Here is a 12067-nt window from a genome sequence, read left to right on the forward strand (position 1 = left end):
GTTATGTTTTGTTGTGCCCGTGTGTTACCCAACCTCAGCGTCCCGGATTACTTTTATAAAAATGGCAAGCGAGATAGCAGGGAGGCGTGCTTGTCGTTAGAGCCATAGCCCTGTGCAGACAGCGGTGGTGCCCATTAAACAGTGGGGCAGTTCATTCTCTCGCAGTGAAAGTTAAAGAGAAAGGTCAAAAAACACAATGAAATACAGGCATGAGGCTGCTGACAGTAAAACCACCTGCTATTCACTTGAATGGATACAGATTGCAAGCGGGGAAAACATTTGCCTGTTTCAAGGATGTGTATTCTACCCACAAAAGAAAGTAGAAATGAACAGAGCTAATGTGTGATTAACTCTAGGCCCCGGTGGGTGTGTTTTCTTGTTATTAATACCACTGTGTCTGATTCTGCTCAATTATTTATGTTTTTTTCCTGTCTAACAGCAATCTGAGGAGAACTTCAACCCCAACTGTTCTTTTTGGAGTTACTCCAAGAGAACCATGACTGGTTACTGGTCAACACAGGACTGCCGATTGCTGGGCACCAACCGGACACACACCACATGCTCCTGTACGCATCTAACCAACTTTGCAGTCCTCATGGCGCATGTGGATGTCAAGGTAGGCGGTGTTCTTTTTTTTTTTTCCCTTTTCTTGCTTCTAAATGGTCCAATTAATCCTCAAAAATCTGCAATTTACTAAATGCAGTTGTGAGAAATGAAAACGCATTGATCCATCATGGTTTACAAAGCCAATCCTTTCCAAGATGACCGGTTGACAAGAAAAGAAAGATCCAAAGAGTGGAACGCATTGTAAAGCAGAAGGCACCCCTGTCATTATATGTTTTATATTTCCCCTTTAGAGTGTAAAATATACCGAACAATTTTCTGACTTTCACGGCTCTTTGTAGAGTAACATTTAAAGTGCCAATATACACACACGCTGTTCATATAGTTTTGAACAATGACCCTGTCAGTGTAAAGTGTGTATTGATTGCAGAAGTAGCTCAAATATATGATTGCTTCAGTGTGTGCTGTGTTTTGTACACACAGCTATTTTAGAGACAAGACACACACATCACTGAAGGTCCTCTTAGGTGAACGCTGAATCAAAAGACATATACAATTTAACAGATAAATCTGTATAACCACATATCTCTAGTGGAGAAAAACGATTTAAAAAAAAATTACCAGATTTGTCTGAATCCAAATGCCTCTCTCATTTTATGCTCAACAAAGACTAATGTACGATATTCATGTAGCAAAGTATCTTATTTTTTATATTTCTGCTTTCTAGCCAAGAGCTGGATGAGAAGCACTTCTTAGGATGCTTATTATACCCATACAAAAACTAAAAATATAGATACCATAATATAGAAAATATGAATGTGTGTGCTTATTTTGTCTTTTTGTTATAATTTTTAAAGAGGACTTACTGCTTACAAGGAGATGTTTGACTGCTTCTTATACATATTATTATACATACATAAGCTGATTGTTGTCTTTATTATGTCTTTATTTATGTAAAGACATGAAGGAGGAAAAGAAAATGAGGTCCTTGAGTTGTTGTTGCCTTCAGAAACAAAGCCAAATGAGGCCAGTAAGTGTAATGTGAAGTGCTGGTAAGCAGATTATTGGCAGGTATTAATGGAAGTTGTATGAAAAGCTGTTCAGATAAAGAAAATGTCATTTGGCTGAGAGATTTGTGTAGAGTGAGCATTGTGGGCAGCGCTTTAAAAAACGAGGAGGAGAGGTGGGTGAAGATGATGTTGGAAATGGAAAAGTCGGGCCAGTTGAAGACGGAAAAGGTCGGAGAATATTGCCAGTCAGCGAAGAAAGTGTGTCTTAGTTCTGATGCTGACAGACGGCTTAATTATTTCCGTCACAAGAATTTTGAGGAGCATGCTGCTGACAGAGCAGGCCAGTTTTTGGTATCCAGTATAGCATCTGTCTCTCCAGAGCCTCCTTCTGAATCAGTGACAAAAAAAAAAAAACCTCAGAGCACTGTCCCAGTTGGCGCTTGTCCATAAAACCACTAGACCTTCCTTCACCTCCCTCTATTCCCCAGTGTGACTCTATCTTTCACACAGACACAATGCGCAGACAGCCATGCACCCAATCATACCCAAAAATCTAAAATTCACTCAAATTCACTTTTTTTTTGTTTTTGTTTTTTTTGTTTTTTTTCACTCTACCCACGACTCCAGAAGGAGTCTGGGATGGTGTAGTTTACTTCTAGCTAGAGAGAGCCACTGTTTGTCACTGAGCAGCATGACTTTTGGACCCGCTAAGCTCTCTGCAGAGCTGAAGTCGAGTATGGAATAGAGAGGGAGTCGTGAAGAATGGGAGCCTTCACGCGATGAAAGCAAAGCAGCGGGAAAAAAATAAAAATAAAAGGAAGCAGTGAAAGGAACGCTTTCAGTCAAGCCAATCCCAAACATTCCTCACTTGGAGGAAAGTGGACAGTAGTTACACCCCACTTCTGAGTGACAATGTTGTTTTTTTTTCCCCTTTTTACCTTCCCTTCTTCATCTTTGCCACTTTGTGCATGTTATAAAAGGCAGCTTGTTGGAAGATGCCACTGAATGGGAGATACGGAGGCTTTTTATTTGACAAACTGTCACTGTGTTGTATCTGAGAACGCACTGAATGGAGGGAAAGTAGGAGTGTGTCTGTGTGCAAGAAAGAGGCAGAGACAAAAAAAAAAAAATCATAAATTGAAGAGACTGTTTTTGTATCCATGGCAACAGAACATACCACTGCTGATCTCTGCATTGTTATTACTCATTACCCTCAGAGCAACAGATTATATTCTAACCTTGTTTATTTCTCAGTGGCATCTCAGAAAGAAAAAAAAAAAAAAAGAAAGATAGGCATGCTGTAATTACAATCTTACTTCGGAGGACAGAGACTCACTACAGTATCACCATCATCTTTCATCTTGTTGTTTTTTTTTGGCCGATGGATCACACGCTAGTTGGCAATAATGATAGCGCTATATCCAGAGACCTTTATGTTCGGCTGAATAAGGTGGTGTCTGTATCCAGCGTGTATAGTGTTACATTTCTACCACCGAGTTATGATTGCATTCAAAATGATGCATACTTCACACAAATTAGAAGTGGCAAAATGCTCCTGCTTGTACATGTAACATTGCAAACGCTGTCATTTTGTCCTTGACGGTGATTGAAGTCGACCACATTATTTCGGACGCTTGCGTCTTAAGAGTTCTGACGAGCAGAAATCAAATCAGTTTTTATATTTGACCTCTCATTTAGTGCGAAAAGAAGCCAGTTTTGTCTGAAAAAGTTGATTTTTCGACTTTGGTATGTCAGGAAAATAACATTCATTATTTATAATTATACATAATCGATTTCGTTTTGAGTTCAGTTCATTCTTACTGACTAAACATTCACAGTTTTGGGTCATTTGTTATAAAACTAATATGTGCACTATTATATATTTTAACAATAATAGCCTTGTAATCATACTCCAACTGAAACAGATTGTGAGTGTAAGCGAGGTGAGAACTTTGCCCACACATTCATATTCAAAAGAAACCCTTGAACTAGAGTGTACTTTATATGAGATTATTGGAAACACAAGCAGTGAGGAAACAGGCTGCGTCTCATCGGGATTAATTAAGTTTGAAGTCGTTTAGTTCCTCAGAACATTTTCTAATTCACATAATGTAGACGTCTGCACATTATTAAAAAATTTGCAAGCAAGTACCCGAAGATGTTCAGAGCTTTGGTGGTTTCTAATGCAGTGTCCTTAACCAAATTACCGAATGTGAAATATTTTTCACGTTGGAGGCTCACAAGAGCTCATTAATGTCAAATATCTACAGCAAGCCTCCTTCATTTCAGGAGTACACCCACTCGCACAATATCTGTCAGATACAGAGGATCAGGTAACCGTCACTTGGACAATCACAAGGGCATCAAGTGCTGTCACTGCTGCCTATGTCGCCACTCGAGCCCTTTGTTTGCTAATTTTGAGCTATCTTGCCAGAGAGCTGATGCCTTTGACTGATCCCACAATCCGAGCTGAGAAGCGCCGTCGGCCACATAAACAAATTAAAACTGTACTCACAGATGGCAGCTGCGTGTGAGAGATTATATGTCTCTTTTGTATCTTTTTCAGAATGATTGCGAGCAGGATGTATGGGCAAGTGATGTGAGAGTGGGTGTACTTTCATATGACTTTGCGGAGAATGCTTTTAATTCTAACCTCGAGATGTTCTGTTACCGAGGCTTGTGAAAATTATTGCAGATAAAGATGCTGAAAATGTATTCACTAGATGCACTGTGCTGGACACCCTATTGAAAGGCAGGATTTAGCCTTTCAACTGGTGGCATGAACTTGGACACCACATGAATATTCAAATTAAAAAATGTGATTATTACAGATTAGCCTCATTGTTGGATAAACCTTTCTGGGTCTTGCTTTAGCAGATGCAGCTCAAAGACTGTCACAAAAAAAAAAGAAAAAACACACTGTGGATAGCCACTTTTCCATCAATGTCTGCTTTAAATATATTTCTCAAGATTCCCTAATGGCTTATGCCCATTCAGGCTCCCAAGGCTCTTTATTGAACCCTTTCCTTTGAATTTAAGTCCACCATTTGTAAAGATAGCTAGTGGGCATTGAGATAAAAAAAAATCCTTTAAATATGGGCTCAAGCACAAGCCCCAGCTCAAGAAATATAGACCTGCTCTGGTTCCACCTACAGGCCATTATTTAGGTAGTAGATGTGTGTGCTACGATAGGCCCCAGGGAAGCATTGAGCTACTGGTAAGTGCCACTATTCCCGACAGACCAGTAGGTATAAATCAATGGCACATCCCACTAGATGATGGAGAGGGTGATATTTGGGTAACATTTATCATTGTCCTTATAGAACATCTCCACACTGGCACCATCAGGCAGTAGATATGACGAGAAAGGACAATCAAGGTTGGTTGTGTGTTTTATGATGTTACACATAAGCATGGTACTGTACACACCAGCCAGAGATATGGTTCCAAAATAAATCTATGTATGTGTTCAAGGCACAGAAGAAAGAGACACGGAGAAGATGGAGACCGCGATAACTGCCATAGCAACCGAAAGTCGAGCTTGGACGTTAAATCATAGTTATTGTCGCTTAGAACACAGTGTGACATTAGGTGCATGTGTTGAATGTCAACTCCTGCCACGCAAGCCGGAACCTCTCTCCCGGCCCTTTTAAATGTGACGAATTTGCCCAGACCCCTGATTCATGTGCCTCTCTGCAACTGTTCCCCATCCCTGTGCAGATCATAAATCCTTGGTCATACCGTAGGTGAACTTGTCACATGACTCCCTGCAGTGGGCCACTACCCCTTAGCGCAACTGTCTGCCCTGCCTGACCGTATTTCATGAGTCAAAGCCCGACTCTGGAGGCATATAGGGAGATTTATGCATTTTAATTGGATTGGCTTCATGGCCCCATGCTCAGAGCGGTTCTTTGAGGTATAAAGGATTGACGCCTCTATTCTACTCACCACTTCACCCTCTTACGCATTTCAGAGAACTGGTTTGGAAGATTTTGGCTTTGGATGTTATGGTAATTAAGTTCGTATGATTTGATGTCAGGTTCATACGGCTTGGCCAGAACGGCCCATGCGCGACGCAAAAGGCTCGTTGTCACGTCTGCTCTTCCTTCTCAGACTGCTCAAGTGCCTCGAAACCTTATTTTGTGCTCTGTGCGAACAGATCCGGGGCAAAGCCAATCTCCTAAGGCATCCGTCTGGAATGAAAAATATGTGTGTTTAAGAAATAAGAGAAAAATGTAGGAGAGAGAGATTGGAAGACAAATCGAATGTGCCCAAATGTGCCTCGCACCACTAAGTAACATGGATGCTGTATGACTCGGGTCGCTGTGTTGCAAGAGCGAGTGTCACAAGTGAATTTCAGAGCAAATTACGTCTGCCCACTTCAGAGTCCTCAATACTGATTCCCATCATGGAGGCTTGTCAGTGTGAGGTTAGGTGCAGAGGCTCTGCAGATCACATCATTTGCCATCCTGTTCAGGCAGAGCCCCGAGTGAAAGGAAACTTTTCTGCACAGACACTGTGGCTGGCGACGTCTCAGCCATCATCCACCTCCCAGAACAAAGAAATCATTCCACAGTAAATCCATCACCCAGGTGTAGATATACTCCGTGCACTTCTCCCCCTCTCTCTCTCTCTCTGTTTCTATAGTTTTGTCTCTTCTTCTGTCTTCCTCTGTTGCCTTCTCTTTCTCTCTGACCCAACCCTTCTTCGATTGAAGGTGATACTTTGACGGACAGAGCCTGCAGCCCTTAGGGTCCCCTCACAATGCGTCGCAGATAGCACCACCCACCGCATCAGTACCTCTGTACCGCAGCGGACTGAAAACATACTTCTGTGTCACATGCACCACACACACCCTACAGAGCATGGGAGCACGAGCATCAACATCTGTTGCCACCCACTGCGTAGGCACTCCTCTAAAGGGGGCTGAAATCAGCCTTACGTTCATAGAGAGTGACACACATACACACACAGACGTCTGCTCCGTGTAACATCTTGCCAGCCCCCACCACTCCGACGTATACACAACGGCTCATCAGGCAGGAAAATCAAAAGAGCGCTCTCCCCAGACTCAAGGAGCATTGCGGCTGTTATTGTACCAGAGCCCCTTAATGATCAGCATCTGTTCCCCTCTCTGCTAGCGCCACTAAACAAGGCTTTTGTGCCATACTTCATCCTCCAAGTTTCCTCACTTTAACTTGACTGGTGGTGGGGGGGGTGGAAAAAAAGAAAAACCACCCATGAATGTTGATGCTCCCTCTCCCCCTAAATATAAATACCGCAAATACTGCTGACTGTGGTCGAAATATGATTTAAAGAGGTGCTTGTTTGAGAGACATATTAGACACATAGTATGCTTTTGCGGCGTTGTTTCTCGAACGTAAGCAAATATTTTCATGGGTTTATCCTACACTACAGCTCTTGGGGTCATATATTATTTGCCGGAGGCTAAGACTGCGCACACAGCCTTTGATATCAAACAGCCTAACTGTACTCTTAAGTCTGGTAGTTAATATACGGTGTCGATGTTTGATGTAAGACTTGTGCAGATTTTGAACTGCCTGTCAATGCTAATTAACTGTGTGCCTTTTAACTATTTGGTAGCACCAAAGAATGTGCTAAAATAATGCCTGTTTGATCTTCCTTAGCATTCAGACGTAGTCGTCATGTCAAAACCTTAAAAGTTCCAGCCAGGTAATCTTTGAGTCCCAGCAGGGATGACAGCCAGTTTTAAGGATTAAATTACCCCCCTCCTCCACTTTTTTTAAAAAAACTTTTCCTCCCTTTTTTTAAATCAATGCCCAGCAGGCTGAAAAACAGGACTATCCCTTTGGGAAATTAGGAAGCCTCAGAAGCTGACCAAAATGTTTGGATGCAGTAATTATGTTTAGTTAACGAATCAAGATGTCACTCTCTGATGCCTATCCCCGTCTTTTACATATAGAAGACGCTAATTTAATAGCCGTGTCATATTTTGGCATCTGTCTTGGCATGTTTTTTCTCCCCCCACTGGTAGCATGATGGAAAATTGTCAGATGACTTTGCAGTTTTCTAACACCAGATGTGAACTGAACAGGGAATCTGCACATCTGCTTCAGTGATGGGTTTGTTAAATCTTTCAGAGCCGTGGTTTCTGACCTCGCCTCTTTAGAATTGCTTTAATGTGTGATTATACTATTGTATACTAATCGTGTTGTTTAATGATTTTATCTGCAGTAAAGTATCCTTGAGTAAAGCACTCACTATATAAAATGTATTATTATTTTTATTATTAGATTTACTCCCACATGCATGAACTTTAAGTGGATAATATTGAATTATTAATGATTAAAAATGGGCTATTACAATATATATGTTTGCTTTGTACTGATATTTCTACTTGGAGCAGCCAAAGATAAATGTTTCAATTATTTATTCATTATTTTGATCTATTTCAATGATCCACTACTAATTATGTTTATTCAATAATTTTAGTGATATAGTTTAACTGTTCCATTAATTATATAATATACATATTCAATCTACTTATTTCAACTGTTACATTTCTTACAGTTATACTGTAGTAATTTCTGCATTACTGAACTTACTGAATTAATAAGTGGATATATTTATGTTTTTATTCAAATTGTCATCTGTATTTTTCTTATATTAGTTGAACTTCTCTTCAGTCTTTCCATGCACCATGTGGGGTACAAGGACCCTTTCTGATCAAGCAAAGGAGGAATGGGTCTGCAAAGATGTCACCTATTACGCATTCCTAATTAGGGTTGTAACAGGCCCCAATTTTTACCCATGGCAGGTTCTTGGCAGGGTGTTGCATCCAATGTGTTTGTTTTAATCTGTTTAAGGCCACGGAAGTCAGTCATTGTGCAGACTCTGCTGTTTTAGGGTGTGTTGCCTTTTTTCCCCGCTTCTGTCCAAGTATCCCTATGTGCACTTGGCTTTTATGGACTGATGTAAATTCTCTTTCATGGCTGTGGTGGAATCACTGTTGATCCTTATCTCTTCCGTAAAGCCGACAGATTTATTGTCAGCAAAAAGCTTTTTAGTGCCCAAAACTGGCTGTGATGGCAAATTACTATTTGAAAAGAGGAAATTATCTAAGAGCAACAGTGAAAGTTATTGACCATGATTGTATTCCTGCTGTGCTGGTCTTCGACACCTGCGGCCCCATGGACTGCTCACTTTGTTTCACTTTGTTGCCTTTCCAAAATGAAACAATAGGGGGGCATTTTATATTGATTCATACTAACTAATTCATGATTCATATCTGCCACCTGTGGCTCACTGTGTCGTGCTTTATTGGAGAGTTGAGTGAATGCACTTTACCCCCAAAAATAATAAAAATGAAAATAAAAGCTTTAGAGTTTCTTGATTGGAAAGAATGGTGCTTGAATTTTATGGTAATTTTTTTTTTCATTTTCAACACAGTTTGTTTGTTTCTTACTGTTCCATACAGTCATTTACCAAAAATATTTTTTAAAGTTGTATGTTCCTGCCATACTGGATTGGATGTTGTTCACCATTCTCTCTCATCACCTCTCTTACAGAACACGGACCCCGTTCACGACATGCTTCTTGATGTCATCACTTGGGTTGGCATCCTCCTGTCGCTGGTCTGCTTGCTCATCAGCCTCTTCACCTTCTGCTTCTTCCGCGGCCTCCAGAGCGATCGCAACACCATCCATAAGAATCTCTGCATCAGCCTGTTCATCGCAGAGTCCCTGTTTCTGGTGGGGATCAATCGGGGTGACCAGCCGGTAAGACTCCTCCTGGACAATATTTGACAGTTGTGTTACAGTATCGATTTGTTTAGCACAAATTCATTTAGCATGCGGCTCGAAACACTGTAGAACGGTGACAGCCATTAAAGGAGATGCTAATAAAAGAATGTGTTCACAATGCATTATGCTGTGACAAAAAAAAAACACTGTGAAAATATTTATATTTTTGGATTGTGCTTTTTCACTTTGGTGCTGAAACTCAGATGAAATGGATCAGCACCTATTGGCATAGCACAAAGCGAACGTGAACTTACTGCTCACTTCAGTTTTTAATAAGAGATCAAACAGCAAAATATAACAAGATGCAATGTGTTAATTAGTGAGCTTTAGAGGTGTTAATAGGTGAAGTTTGTTACCTTTAGAGAGTTTGTACTGTACAGACAGGAGAGTAGAATCGACTCTCTCATCTAACTTCTGGAAAGAAAACAAAATGTGAAATTGTTCTACTTGGGTGGGTTCAAACAAGTTAATCTGGGGTCTCAAATGTTGACTTGCAACCAATTTCATTAGGTAATGTGATGTCTGAATGTGTATTTAGTCATTTTAAAAGTACAAAAAGTTGAAAACATCATTATGAAAACTCAAGATGGTTGTGATATATTATTGTTTTTACTCCATTTAAACATTCAGGTAGCAGCATGTTGAACTAAGTATTTCTCCTATATAATCCAGTGAGGGGTGCATTGCAGGTGTATGGATGAAACAAAACAAACAAAATGAAGACATGACTCTTTCTTTGCCTCTTTCACAAAAACCCCTGAATCACAATCTTTTTCATCTTTTTGCAAATACATCGTCTCCTATGGCTGCTCAGAGGGCTCCCTTTGTATTAGTGAAGACTGTTCATCATGTTCTCTCGAGATATAAGAGCCTCCATTCTTTGAGAAAGAAAAGAATTGGACGTTTCTCATCCTAGAAACTCTCTTTGTTACACATACTTCGTCACAACACACACACTCCATATTATCAAGATTATGCTATGCAAACTTACTGATATGAATTTATCCTCCCCCTTACTCCCATCTGGATTCAGCTGTTCATTTCACTAAACCTCTGGTATATTAACTGCACTTTGGATGGTATTGCTTTGCTGTAAGAGTTCAGCTGTGCTAGCAGGTGGAGGCATGCTGTCACTGCACAGCGTGTGTGTGCTGAACACTCATACTGTAAACAAATATGTTGTAGTTGCATGCAATACAGGATGACAAAGGACACTTAGAGATTCTTGCAATCATGCCACTTTTGCTTACTAATGAGGCAGCTTTGCTCACCTGGGGTAAAAACAGACTGTCTGGGCACAGTATGAAATGACCTCTGTGTCTGTACACTTAGAATAGGTGAGTATCAGTGAAATATGATGAATAAAAATACTAAATTCACAGAGAAAGAAATATGCTATCAAAACACCATCCATATTTTGCTCTTCAAATACCGCTATAACTATCAGAACCAAAACTCACGCGTCATAGTTTATCCGCAAAACTACTTCCCTGTGAAGTTAAAAGAAAATGCTTTGGCCTACACCTTTCCCTTCCATAACATTTTATGGGTGTGATTCACAGCCCGGCTCTAAGATCACTCTCCCGGACTGCAATTAATGTCCACTCAACCTTTTAGTTATTTAATTGAATCCATTTCAGTGACAAAATACGCTAGTTATGTTCAACTGTGCCAATAATTAGATCAATCCATGTAAGTACTGTATCTTATTATTGTTAGAAAGTGTGTGGGCACGTGAATATATGCTAATGACAGTCTGCTGTATTCTAGTCTCGCCTGTAGGTATCTCTATCAGCCCGGGAAGTGTGTAACTACATTATGTGCTCGCACCTGGCCGTGGTGTAAAATGCAATGAGCTCCAAATGGCTCTTGGACTGTTGACTTCACTTCTTCATATCTCTCTTTCATCCATGCCAGCTACAGCAAACAAGACCACATGGGCTCAGTAGCTGCGGCGTCCTTCTGCCAGTCACTGCAGGCAAACATCCAATCATTTGAGCCAAACAAAGCTTAGCAATGATAATTGTTGGGAAGACACAAACATGCAGAGGTCAGAAAATGCTGCTCAGTCATTGGCATGGCGCTCTTTGCCATATTAACTTAGTCGTATTATGCCCTTGAGCAAGGCATTTAATCCTTCAGGAAAACAGCTAAATTCCCAGAAGTGATTTGATTAAAATATGTTTTGAATACTCACATCTCCCTTCTTTTTTTCCCTCCCTCTTTATCCCTCTTGATTTTTATTTCTGTCTGCCGCTATAAACCCTTCCCAGATTGCGTGTGCTGTCTTCGCCGCCCTGCTCCACTTCTTCTTCCTGGCAGCGTTCACGTGGATGTTCCTGGAGGGCGTGCAGCTCTACATCATGCTGGTAGAAGTGTTTGAGAGCGAGCATTCGCGCCGGCGCTACTTCTACCTGGTGGGCTATGGGGTCCCCGCGCTGATTGTGGCCGTTTCCGCTGCAGTGGACTACCGCAGCTACGGCACAGACCGAATGTGAGTACAATCTGCCTGAATGCTGCAGAAGAATCAGCTGTCATTTCTGCATGTAACGCTCAAGAGATCATTGAGGCAGAAATGATCAAATAGAATTCAAGCCCATACATTACTGTAGAGTAGATAGCTTCCTTTATATGTCCACTTAACCATCAGGTCCTTTTATAGAATCTGAATTTACACCAAGATCCATTTACTGGTCTTAAAGTGCACTA

General features: G+C 40.9%; 1 protein-coding gene across 1 annotated transcript in view; it reads left to right on the forward strand.

The window, feature by feature from the left end:
* Window positions 1–12067, forward strand: part of LOC104933960 (adhesion G protein-coupled receptor L3-like) — a 136224-nt gene that overhangs the window by 98744 nt on the left and 25413 nt on the right. Inside the window, 3 exon segments of the mRNA XM_027278472.1 lie at window positions 440–616; window positions 9125–9334; window positions 11632–11852. Of these exon segments, the coding sequence (XP_027134273.1) occupies window positions 440–616; window positions 9125–9334; window positions 11632–11852 (608 nt within the window).

Source organism: Larimichthys crocea, chromosome III (assembly GCF_000972845.2).
Source record: "Larimichthys crocea isolate SSNF chromosome III, L_crocea_2.0, whole genome shotgun sequence".
Classification (NCBI taxonomy): domain Eukaryota; kingdom Metazoa; phylum Chordata; class Actinopteri; family Sciaenidae; genus Larimichthys; species Larimichthys crocea.